Source organism: Myxine glutinosa, chromosome 8, assembly GCF_964187855.1.
Source record: "Myxine glutinosa chromosome 8, kmMyxGlut1.1, whole genome shotgun sequence".
NCBI lineage: Eukaryota > Metazoa > Chordata > Myxini > Myxiniformes > Myxinidae > Myxine > Myxine glutinosa.
Genome location: NC_136268.1, coordinates 136,808,501 through 136,822,176, shown reverse-complemented (window position 1 = coordinate 136,822,176; position 13,676 = coordinate 136,808,501). Strand labels below are relative to the sequence as shown.

The window sequence follows — 13,676 nt, the reverse complement described above, 5'->3', positions numbered from 1 at the left end:
TATATATATATATATATATTGTTACGGACGCGGTTGAAGATGTTATTTTGACCGAGCGGTTGGTATTACCGTGACCGAACAGTTATTCCCCTAACTAAAACCCGATTTACCCCAAACTTTGGCCGGATCGCGCCACCGCTATTCAATCGGGAAACCTCTAAAGCGACCGAACGAGAATGAAGAAGAGGAAGAAGTACGGAGGAATAACAGGATTTATTATACACACAAGCAAAAAGAAGGAGCGATCAAAGTTATTTACAAGCAATGGATGGAAGAAGCAGTCACACAGTGAATCGTTAGCTTATACTATTCAATTTACTTAAATACCCCAGGACAACATTCAAGACAGACGACGTTCACACTTACACGGGGGATATTGCAGGCAGGTATGGCTTGAGGATGGATGGTTGTTTTGGGAGGCAATGGAGGGTCCAGCGTGGATTGCTGCCTGGCGCGTCCTTTTCGTGGCCTGCGGCCCCTTAGCTGCCCCCTTAGCTGCAGCGCAGCTGGTCGCACAATGGCTCGCACACCTGCTCGTTCAGGCGTCTTCCTTCTCCCCAGCAACAACGAGCGACAGCAAGCAAGAGGACGGGGTCAGAGCAAGAGAGTGGAGTGCGTCCCGCGTCGGCTTATATTGGTTTCTCACCGAACCTTCGCGCACTTTCTCGGGGGTTCCCGCTCCGCCCTCTCTTAGCCAAACCCCTTGTTCTGGGTTGGATGAGCGGGGCCGACTTACTCCTCCCCCCTATGACGAGGGGGGCGACCCGTCTTCTCTAGCCACTCCCCTTGTTCGTAATGGCCGCAAATGGCGAAAACCGGTCAGCAGCTGCAGGTAAGGCGCCGTCACGTTGCACAGCAGTTCAGTACTGCAATAAACGGTTGCTGTCAAAGCTCAAGTGGGGGAATCCCTGGCACTTGAGCTGCCATGGATCATCGGAGGGGCCTACGCTTTATTTCGTTTGATGCAATGCAGAGTCAATCTAGTGGGAAACACATATTTAGCCTACATAGAATAAGGAAATAAACTATTTAAAAAGATATATCGTGGCCTGTGTGTAAGTTTCATGGAATTAACTAGGAGGACGGCTGCGACCATTATTTACATTACAAGGGTGTTACACACAACAAAACCATACTTTTCACATTCGTTACACTTTCTCCAAAATTGTTACACTTCTCAAAACCGTTACACTTCTCAAATTCGTTACAATATATATATATATATATATATATATATATATATATATATATATATATATATATATATATATATATATATATATATATATATATATATATATATACACATATATACACATATATATATATATATATATATATATATATATATATATATATATATATATATATATATATATATATATATATATATATATATATACATATATATATATTGACTAAAATATATAAAAATCTATTTTGAAAAATATAATTATATATATTATAATAATATATTGAAATTATGTAGAAAAATATAAAATATATTGAATATGAAAATATATATTGAAAAAAATTAATATATTGACTCAATATTGTATAATATAAATTTTGTATGGAGAAATATCAAGAAAAAATATATTTTTGGATGTATTATTTCCCTATTTTTCGCTTATTTTCTTTTCGAATAGGGATGGTAGCAGTGATGTCAATGATACAATGATACTGAGACCTATGAAGTCCTCTTTGGGTCTTTAATCATGACAAAGTTAAACTCGTAAAATTCGAAATACAACCATGAGCTTTCAATGAGGTCTTGATATGGCTAGTGGAGGAGATTTCACATTACTCTGGAATAAAACACATGGACACTGCTAGAACTTCCAGAAAAGAAGTCGGTATTTCAAAAAAAGTGGATCTGGGGGTGAATTAACGGGGGTAGAAAAGATCAAGGTTTTGGATGGGGGAAGATAAGAAAGAGATGGTGGTTTACCCCCAAACCCTAACACTTCAATAACTAAAATATACTTACCCCACGCATGCGAAGCTAAAGGTGAGGTTAAGCAATTGGTTCACTCTGTCTGTTCGTCCGTCTACAAACGTCAGCGTATGATCGAGGAACAACTGAATTTCAATTTATTGAATGTTATATTTTGAACATGAATCGGAAAACAAACCTGGAGTTGAACAGGTATTTTGGCTCTGAATTTGACATGATCACTGATGCGCAGAGAGGAAGTGAGATAATTTTTCTTCAGTCTGTCCACCTGCTTGCAGTCAAATAAAATTGAAAATCATTCCAAACAGGAAACTCACTGTGTGTCCTTTATGACGTCCTTGAAAAATCAATAGACACGAAGAACTAATGTCACGTGTTAAATAAGGTAGTGTAAAAGGCGCTGAATCAACAGTGGTACACTTCCAGAATTTTTTTCTCTGCGACCTTTAAAATATTTATTTTATTTCAATTGAACTATATAATTGAATAGTGCAGAACAAAAATCGCCATTTTGGCACTTTCAAACCCTTTGGTTTAGCAGTACTTGGAAAATATATTATGGCATTTCACGTAATCTCAACCAATCCAATTTGTCGCTCGAAGACCCAGCCCAAGTCCTTTTTTCTCTCAAGACTGTGTGGGGTAAGGTGTTCTATGAACTCTCTAGTTGCTGTTTAAAATCATGCCTATGGTACCATATTCTATAGCACTTCATTACCTCTGCCACCGAAGGTGGATGGAGGTTATGCTTTTACCCCTGTCTGTTTTTTGTCTGTTTGTCTGTATATTTGTGAACAAGATATCTCAAAAAGGTGAGGACGGATTCAGACTAACTTTGGTGGAGAGGTAGCGTACGTGATAAGGAGGAAATGAAAAGATCCGGATTCGGATCTGGCTGATATCATTTTTTAAGTGATTCTTCACCATTGAAAGATCGGGACGAAAAGCGATATATAACATATTTTTAAAAGTTGTGGACGAGTTATGAATAAACTTGGTGGACGAGTTGGTGGGGTGAAAAAAACAAGCCGATTCGATTTTGGTTCAGGTCTGAATCCAGATCCGGCATATCAGGTGGATACAAAACAAACTATTCAGCCTGGCGGAGGTATGCGCTCTACCGAGTGCCGTTGTGATTTGAATCTGTGTTAAATGCAATGATTTTTTTTTTTTAAAGTAATCATAATCTATTACATATTACAAACCATGATATCTGGCCATGCGTTTGTCTGTCTCCCATTTATGGTGGCTTCTTCCTTCACCATCTTTGAAAAGCTCAACATTCACTTTTGAAATGATGGGAGAACAGGCATGAATAATGTTGATGTCAAATTTTGTTTCTCAAGCAGAATATTTTTCCCTCTTTTTAGATAAATTGAATCTCCACCACCCGATATTGCACCACCATTTAGGGCTTGGTGGTATAAGTAGCTCAGAGCTTTGGCTCCGAGTGAAACAAAAATTGCAACACAGTTAACCTTTTTAAATCAATGAAATAATTTAAATTGACAGATTAATTTAAACTTTTCCCGCCGCTAGAGACGGCTATTTTGTTTGCTTTTCTCATCACTGGAGATGGGTACTTTTGCTAGTACTGAAGTAGATAGTTCATAGAACACCTTACCCCATGCAGTGTCAAGTATTCAATTAGGCAAGATTTTAAAGATTGGATAAAAAATTAATTCCGGAAGTTTACCGTCGTTTAAACAGCGTCTTATACACTGCATTATTTAACATGTTACATTAGTTATTCCTGCCTGTTGTTTATGTCCTTTATGACGTCGCTAAAAACAGTAAGTTTCCTGCCTGGAATGATGTTCACATGACTGGGGACAGGTACTTTTGCTTGCTTTTCCTGTCACTGGGGACGAGTACTTTTCCTAATGTTTTATAATACAAGATGGAGGCTCATGTAAGTATGCAGTGACAGAAGGTAAAAAGGCAATTGCAATGTAACTCGACAGACTCGACACACAATGATCGATTGTCACACAAATTTTTAACTCTCAGGATACAGGCCCGTTTCACGTCCACACCATCTGCACTCTGACGTAACTCCTGGAAACGGAAACAGACCCGTTTGAACACGGGGAACGTTTGCACGTCCATATATAACAGCAATGTACTGAGAGTATGGCACCTGTGGGTAACAATTGGACACAACAAGCAATGGAATGAATGACCAGGAAAAGAGGAGAGAGAGAGAGGAGAGGAGGAAACAAAGTAACCTGAAAGTAAGAGGGTCCAGATAGGTAGGGTCAATGGGGGTATAACATATTGTGGGTAGAGATGGGATGACATGAGATGGCGGTGCACTGCTTTCTTGAAGCGCTGGAAGGAAGAGTGTGATTCAACAATCTCGTGAATGCAATTCAACAAATGGGAGAAAAGGAGGAATGGTGAGACTGGATTTTGGGAGTTTATCAAGGAGTAGGTTACGGGAAGTATGCACATCCTGGAGAGGTTGGGGAAGGAGGTGAGATAATTGTTGCGATTTTTACTGAATGCCTCAGGATATCAAATGTCAATTGTAATTGTGGTTATGCATAAGGCAAATAAAATGATTTCCACATAATTCATTCTGAGCATTTAAAGATCCATAAATAGAACAATGTAATTATAGAGATGTATATGTGATGTATCAGGGCACATTGCATTGACAGTCAATATATATATATTATTTTTTGGAAAAAAAGAAGGTACATCGGAACCTGTCATTGGAGAATAGAATTGGCAATTAGAGGACGGGCAATAGTGAAGAGGTATACCAATGAAGGCGAGTGTGTTTTGTCGGTGGGAGACAGGGGAGACGTGTCTCTCCCCCCCTACTTTTTAGAAAAGGGGGGACAACATAGCGATTGCCCACCCCACCCCCATCGCCCCCCACAACCCTCCACGTATTTGGACAAAAACAAAAATTGTGCATTCTGTGTTCAAAAACATTAAAAAAAATTGTGCAAAAAATAATACATTTTATGAAACGTTTGAATGAGCGGTAGCGTACATTACTTAAAGAGTGGAATCTTAATAGATTCTATGCTTTTTGGGAACATTGTTTACCTGAATGCTCTACGGCCCAAACATAATTAACCATCTTTGGCTGCAAATGCTCCATAGCACACACGGATAGCACCTGAGAGGGCAAGTTGATAACACTTGAGGGAATGTCTCATTATATCATCAATAATCATCATTATCATCATCATCATCGTCATCATCATCATCATCGTCGTCGTCGTCATCATCATCATCATCATCATCATCATCATAGTAAAATACACAATTTGGTGTCTGTCTTTGGTGGATGCACTTAGTTGTTAGTTATCCAATCTGAACCAAACCTGCCAGGGTGACTACGGGTCCATCATACCTCATAAGACAAAGGTTGTGGGTACAAAGTTTTCCCCCATCTCTGAGCCTTCCAAAGCAAACCCCAAAACAAACACACACAAATACAAACACACAAACACACACAAATACAAACACACAAACACAAACAAACAAACATACACAAACTCAAACAAACAAACCCATGCACAAACCCACAAACAATCCCACACAAACAAACACATAAACACAAACAAACTCATAACACACTGTCATAGTACTTCTCATTGTATGCAAGTCACATATATATGACAATAAACTCATTATTATTATAAACACAAACCCACAAACAATCCCACACAAACAACCCCATAAACACACACAAATACAAACCCACAAACACACACAAACAAACAAAATACAAACAAACACACAAACTCAAACAAACAAACCCATGCACAAACCCACAAACACACACAAATACAAACCCACAAACACACACAAACAAACATACACAAACTCAAACAAACAAACCCATGCACAAACCCACAAACAATCCCACACAAACAAACACATAAACACAAACAAACTCATAACACACTGTCATAGTACTTCTCATTGTATGCAAGTCACATATATATGACAATAAACTCATTATTATTATAAACACAAACCCACAAACAATCCCACACAAACAACCTCATAAACACAAATAAACACACAAACAAACCCACAAACAATCCCACAAACAATCCCACAAACACAAAAACCCCACAAACAAACCTATAAACACAAACAAAACCTCACACCTTGCTCGGCTTCACGCTGTTGAGGCCAAAGCTTTCAGAATCATTGGAATCTCCTGCGATGTAGTCAACGCCGAGGGCCTTTCACTCACTCACCGCAGGCAGGTTGGTAGTCTTTCTGTCTTCTACCGACTCCTCTCCGGCCTTGCTCCCCCAGCTCTCTCTGTGCTCTGTCCCCCCAATATTCCTTCAGGTCGCACAAGATCTGCCTGCAACCCTCTTATGGTTAAACTGCCAAAATCAAGACTCTCTGCTCACCTTCACTCTTTCATTCCCCTTTTCTCCCGCCTCTGGAACAAACTCCCCCACTCCCTTCAATCCCACTCCTCCCTCCAGGTCTTTAAAACAGCTGTTCACCACCATCTCTTATCTTCCCCCATCGAAAACCTTGATCTTTTCTACCCCCGGTAATTCACCCCAGAGTCCTTGCAGTGTTCATATGTTTTAATCCTCTCCCACCTCCCCCCAAGTCCTCCCGATGTCCCTGCTCTCAAATGTTGTGTTTGTGTCCTTCCCCTTCTTCCCCCTCTCTTTTGTGTCCTCCCCCCTCTCTCCCCATCTTGTCTGCCGCTCCCCTTGTTTTTTGTGTTTTATGTGTCGGTTTGTCTTTTTGTGTGATTAATGTTTGCTCTTTCACGAGCCTCGATCTTGTATACAAAAAAACAAAAAAACAAACAAAAAAAACCCCACAAAGAATCCCACACAAACAAACCCATAAGCAAACCCACAAACAAACCCACAAACAAACCCACAAACAATCCCACAAACAATCCCACAAACAATCCCACAAACACAAAAACCCCACAAACAAACCTATAAACACAAACAAATCCACAAAAAAATCCCACACAAACAAACCCACAAACAAACCCACACGAATCCAAACACAAAAAAACACAGACAAACCCATGCAAATACAAACACAACCAAATCCACAGAAACACAAACCCGCACACAAACACACCCAAATACACACAAACCCATACAAACCCACAGAAGCATAAACCCACAAGCAAATAAACAAACAAACCCACAGAAACACACACACCAAAGCATTGCGTCCGGACATTGTACTCAGGAACAAAAAGGAAAAGACAACATTGATGATTGAGATATCAGGACCCAGCGATTTTGGCCTAAACAACACAGAAATCAAGAAAATAACCAAATACCAGGATTTCAAAAATGAGGTTAATAGATCTTGGAAGCTGAAGAGCATCGAAATTGTACCAGTGATAATTGGAGCAACAGGAATGATGAAGAAGAACCTCACTGAGATTTAAAAAAATCATCCCCAGGAATATTACCACAAATGAACTACAACTGGAGGCAATTCGTATCCAAAGCATTTACCTCTTATCTTCCTGACTATATTTAAGTTAAACTAACTGGCTCCGTATTCCATACTGGTTCCATCAATCCTTCATGAAATATTGATCCGACATTTTCTATCTTCCCAACCTCTGCTTCGTCTCCAGTCCCTGTCCCAATTGATTGTTAAACATTTCTGCTCCTGATATATTAACCCCCTTATCTATCGTATTCAATACGCTTGGATACAAGTTCCCCATTCATGAATATTTATCCACCCTTTCATTTCCAAACAGCTTCACAACTTCTTCAATATTAATTATATTGTCCTCTGACAGCTCATATTTTCCTCCTGTAAAGCCCTTTCTTTGCTCCGGTACAATCCCTACACCTTTTCCTGTATATGGGAATGTAAAATACTGATTTGAAATTCTGCCATCTAACTGTCCTCACATTGCAATCAATCTCCCTGTACTAAGCCAGACTGGACAACTATCGAGGACGCCTCTTTGCGGTGGTTGTACCCCTCAACTCAAATTGGGGGGGGGGGGGGGGGGGGGGAATCTTCCTCATTCTTCCCTGCTGCCTGGATTTGTCAGGGCAGCGCTGTCATGATCAGAGAGCTGATCGGTCCACATGGACCGGCCCTTTTCCTCTTGTCTCTCTGTCTGTGTGTCTCTCTACCTCTCTCTACCTCTCTCTACCTCTCTCTACCTCTCTCTACCTCTCTCTACCTCTCTCTACCTCTCGCTCTCTCTCTCTCTCTCTCTCTCGCTCTCTCTCGTGGCCCTGACTTTGTGAAGGCGGGGGTACACCATCTTGGATATGGGGGCTATCTACGTCACTCCTGGGAGATCGATCGGCTGTCTCCGTGCCGCAGGCTTGTTCAAGAGAACTGTCCGGGGCTATACAACAACAACAACAACAACAACAGCCCCGGAACAGTTTAACATTATCTTTCATACATAATGCAAATATTTAAAGAAATATTTTTTGTTCTGCCACAAAAGGGTTGTTGTATCCCTTGCTATATGTAATGTATTCCTTTGCCACTAAATTTTTCCTTTTATGACTAATATTTCAACTTACTTTAGTTTTCCCTGCCTTCATCCACTACCAATCCAGTCTCTTTCTAAAGTTGAAATGCTATATATGTACTTGTCCCACTCTTCCTGATTTCCTTGCTAATTCAGGCTGATCTCTTTCAAAGTTTTACTGGAATTGACCAACGCTGCAACTACCATATGATATGCTTATACATCTGCAACTTTTGTTTTAAAGTTCCTGTCTAATCGACCCACGAAAGACCTGCCTTCTTGAAGTTTAACATCTTTACCAACTTTAAAATCTATTCTTTGCATACTTAGAATTAGCTGATTTAACAGTCAAGGTTTTGGAATTAATTGAAACTGCTGGGAATCTGACGCTCTCCCCTCTGGGCCAGTGCTCCTGCCTCACACCTAGCTCGGCTTCACGCTGTTGAAACCAAAGCTTTCAGAATCATTGGAATCTCCCGTGATGAAGCTATCTCCAAGGGCCTTTCACTCACTCACCGCAGACAGGTAGGTGGTCGTTCTGTCTTCTACCGACTCCTCTCCGGCCTTGCTCCCCCAGCTCTCTCTGTGCTTTGTCCCCCAAATATTCCTACAGGTCGCACAAGATCTGCCAGCAACCCTCTCCTGGTGAAATTGCCAAAATCTCGGCTCTCTGCTCACCTTCACTCTTTCATTCCCCTTTTCTCCCGCCTCTGGAACAAACTCCCACACTCCCTTCAATCCCACTCCTCCCTCCAGGTCTTTAAAACAGCTGTTCACCACCATCTCTTATCTTTCCCCATCCAAAACCTTGATCTTTTCTACCCCCACTAATTCACCCCAGATCCACCTTGTTTGAAATTCCAACTTCTTTCCTGGAAGTCCCGGCAGTATCCATATGTTTTATACCTCTCCCACCCCTCCCCTTCCCATGCCTCCCCCCCCAAAGCCCTCTCCCTCCCACAGATCTCTCGATGTCCCTGCTCTCAGATGTTGTGTTTGTGTTCCTCCCCCTCTTGCCCCATCTTGTCTACCGGTCCCCATGTTATATGTTTTATGTGTCGGTTTATCTTTCTGTGTGATTAATGTTGGCTCTTTCACGAGCCTCGATCTTGTATACAAAAAAAAAAAAAGCATCTGTACTGAGAATATCAATCTCGTAATGAGCAGGGATGTTTGATATCAACTTATTCATTCTGACTCATAACTGAGAAGACATCATCAAGGAATGTCCGATCCCTGTTTATGAAAGTGGTGCGAGACATTTCTTAGAAAAATATTTTGATGTCGATAAGTAAGAATATTTAATAATTTGAGAGAATTTATGTTTAAATCTTTAATTAAATCAAATTAAAAATCAAATAAATCAAATCAAATCAAATAAAAATTAAATAAAAATTTTAATCTTTAAATCTTAATATCTTTAAATTTAAAGTGTTGGTGCAACATATATGTTTTGGGGTGACATGACAACTAACTTCAGGGTTCATCCTGTAAGACTTTTATCCTCCATAACTTTTTTCATCCTCCATAACCTTTTGAGATATCCTGCTACATGTTGGTTTTAGCCCGATCACTCAATGGTGAAGAATCGCTTAAAAAGTAAATAATTCTCATATCCGAATCCACATTCATATCTTCACCAAAATCGAATCGATTCTTCCTTGTCACACACACAACCTGCTCACCAAGTTTCGTCCAAATCAGTCTATAACTTTTTGAGATATCCTGTTATGTATCGGTTTTGGCCCGATCTCTCAATGGTGAAGAATCACTTTTAAAAATCCTACTAGCCGGATCCGAATCTGGATCTTTACCAAAATATGATCATTTCGTTCTCGTCACATACGCTACCTCTCAGTCAAATTTCGTCCGAATCCGTCCACAACGTTTTGAGATATCTTGTTCACAATCAAACGGACAAACGGACAGACAGACAGACAAGGGTGAAAACATAACCTCCATCCACCTTCGGTGGCGGAGGTAAAAATACCAAAAATTAAGGCCACTCAAGTCCCTGTGGACTGTGAACAAATTAAAAAATATATGTTCCATTAAATAGAAGGAACTTCATTGTGAGAGGAGTGGATAGAGGAGTGGATAGGTGGATAGGTGGATAGAGAGGAGTGGATAGGTCCAATAAAGCCTTAACTATGGTTAACAACCTCATGCATCAATTGAGTTTATAAAGATATACCGGTACCTAAGATTATCTTCCTTTCCACTTGAAAACCAAAATCGGGACATTGGGATCAATGTTAAGTGATAAACTGAGAGTTGATGGATCAGGAAACCTCAGTGTCAAGAATGAGAAGATAATCAAGTGAAAGTTCTAATGGTGGCTTATGAATTGGCCAATAAGTGTCACAAAATTAATGGCAGTATGATCCCAACTCTTCCTCAATAAATGAGCAGAAGAATTTATGAACCATAAGTCAAATAAAAGTCATTTAAATAAAACCAACTCACTAAGAAGATGGAAATGTTAAACCAAAATTGATGCGGACCTGCTGAACTCCATCCCATTGTGGAGAGTTGCGTGCATCCAGGAGCTGTCCAGCTATGCCCAAGAAGGCACCACACACACGCTCAGGGGACATGTCTAACGTGCCCGCTCGATGCTCTCCCATCAGGCCGCTCACATCCTGCAGAAGTCGTGTCACCACGAGCACATCTGTGGCCTGCAGCACCACTCCACCATGGAGGAGCACCCGATGGGCCTTTTCCGCCAGCTCGACTACCGTAGAAAGGTTTTCAAAAAGAAGATGGCTGTCCATGCCCATGAAATCAGACACCTGGAGTATATCATACCGTTAAGTAGGAATGTTATTGTCTTTCACTTCCTTTTCTACATAACTGGAATTTGTTATTGTCAGAGGGGTTACACATCCCCTTTCACATCAATTAAACTCTACTCTTCCCATCAACTTCATCGAATACATCGACAACAACCAAGATTATATAAATTTGTCACTTACATACTTACTGTTGTGTTTCCAGCGAGGGCAGTGAGCTTTGAGACAAAATCTGTAGTCAAATTCGAACTCAGTTGTTGGAATGTATTAAATCCATCTAAAAATGACACATGAATGTCCTCACATTCAGCAAGAAATGCAATAAAGGTCAACATTCTTGATGAGACATAAAGAAAGCCATTTGATATAATAATTCAATGGAATGACACAACCATTGGTGAGAAATGGAATATGAGATGTGTTAAAGAGAAGATTGAAAAGTGATGAAAATTAAGCACGAGACATCTGTTTAATTCAAATAGTGGATTTTAAGAAACACATAATTTGACTTATAAATTCTTTGCATAATCCTTTAAGTTATGGCAGATTAATGTTAATCTGATACCATTCATTGGAAATGTAATTTGGTGTCTGCCACTCTACCGAGGTACCAAGCATAATTACACTGTCAAACAATGTTGATATACACAATACACACACATATATATATATATATATACACATATATAATCGCACGGTTTCCAAAAGGAAATATATTACTCATTATTCATACTTCTTCGGTATTTGCAGAAGGGAAAATGTTCTTCTTGACAATCGGAGAGTTGCCACTTGCCACTGCGAGGGTGTAATGTGATGCAGGATGTGCTGGTGAGGTTTTGAAAACTGGTGGTGGAAAGATTGTGGTAATTTTGACTCCTGGGAATGGGTGCTTGAATACGAGACTCTGTACGTTGGAGGTTCGTCTCTGCTGGTATTAGGGGAGGTAAATATTCAACAAACAGAAAAATAACATGAGACTCGGACTTTGACAATGTCAAGATTGCATCATCCATTTACCGAGGCGGCTAACACCATATGTGCTATTTAACTTTTTACTCTCACCAGAGGAGATGGTATTGCATTTGGGCCTGTTTGTTAATTGTAAAATCGAAGATTTTTCAAGTATATTGGTTGGTTGCGTTTGTTATTCTGTCTGTCTGTCTGTATGTGTCACTCGCCTGCAGGTCATAATTCCAAACCGATCGTCATAAAACTTCACCAAGTTGTAGAGGTCGTCACATTTTCATTACCTACCCCTACACACAAAACAATATATATATATATATATATATATATAACAATATATATATAACAATATATATATATATATATAACAATATATATATATATATATAACAATATATATATATATATATAACAATATATATATATATATATATATATATATATATATATATATATATATATATATATATATATATATATATAACAATATATATATATATATATATATATCTATCTATAATTCCAGCAATCTCTGTGTGTCTGTCTGTGTGTCTGTGTGTCTGTGTGTTTGTCTGTGACCGCTGTTTCTCGACAACCACGGGTCCGATATACTTGAAACTTGCCAGGTATATTGCTGGGGACCCGAGGATGTGCCTTTTCAAGGTTTGTAATTAATCGGACAAGTACCTACCGAGCTATGTCCAAAAAACGCTTCAACCAATCAGAGAGCAGCGAGCTATCACGTGTGCCGAACCGTTAATGCAATGCAAGCGTTAATGCGTTAATGCAAGGCTTTTCTTTTTTTCCCTCTTCTCTTTCTACTTTTCCTTGCGATTAAATTGCAAACAGCCAAAATACGTTGGCGCTAATTGAATAATTGGCCATTAACACTAAAATAATCGTAACTGCGATATGCCAACTTCCGGACAGTGCAGCCTTCCATGTTGTTGTTGTTTGCAGCAGCTGTTTGCAGCAAGGCAAGGCTTTTCTTTTTTTCCCTCTTCTCTTTCTACTTTGCCTTGCGATTAAATTGCAAACAGCCAAAATACGTTGGCGCTAATTGAATAATTGGGCATTATGTTTTACAACTAATAAAAACGAATTTGCGATTCATTCGCTTTCCTGCGCGTTTGTGTACGCGATGGCGATTTCTTTACCAAACTCCGGAAGCCGTTCGCTTTGGACCGAACCATTGCATGTAAATAGAGGGGGGGGGATTGTCACCACTCGCAAGCCGTTCGCTTTGGACCAAACCATTTCATGTAAATAGGGGGGGGGATATAATTTTAGATATATATATCGTACGGGCATGCCCTAGTATCTATAATTCCAGTAATCTCTGTGTGTTTGTTTGTTTGTACGTTTGTCTGTGACCGCTGTTTCTCGACAACCACGGGTCCGATATACTTTAAACTTGCCAGGTATATTGCTGGGGACCCGAGGATGTGCCTTTTCAAGGTTTCATATTAATCGGACAATT

General features: G+C 39.7%; 1 protein-coding gene across 1 annotated transcript in view; it reads right to left on the bottom strand.

Annotated features, from left to right (window-relative positions):
- Positions 1-13,676, bottom strand: part of ADGRD2 (adhesion G protein-coupled receptor D2) — a 288,081-nt gene that overhangs the window by 203,481 nt on the left and 70,924 nt on the right. Inside the window, exons 7-9 of the mRNA XM_078784001.1 lie at positions 11,964-12,155; positions 11,422-11,507; positions 10,943-11,230 (exon numbers count right to left, since the gene is read on the bottom strand). Coding sequence (XP_078640127.1) covers positions 10,943-11,230; positions 11,422-11,507; positions 11,964-12,155 — 566 coding nt within the window. The remainder of the gene's footprint in view (positions 1-10,942; positions 11,231-11,421; positions 11,508-11,963; positions 12,156-13,676) is intronic.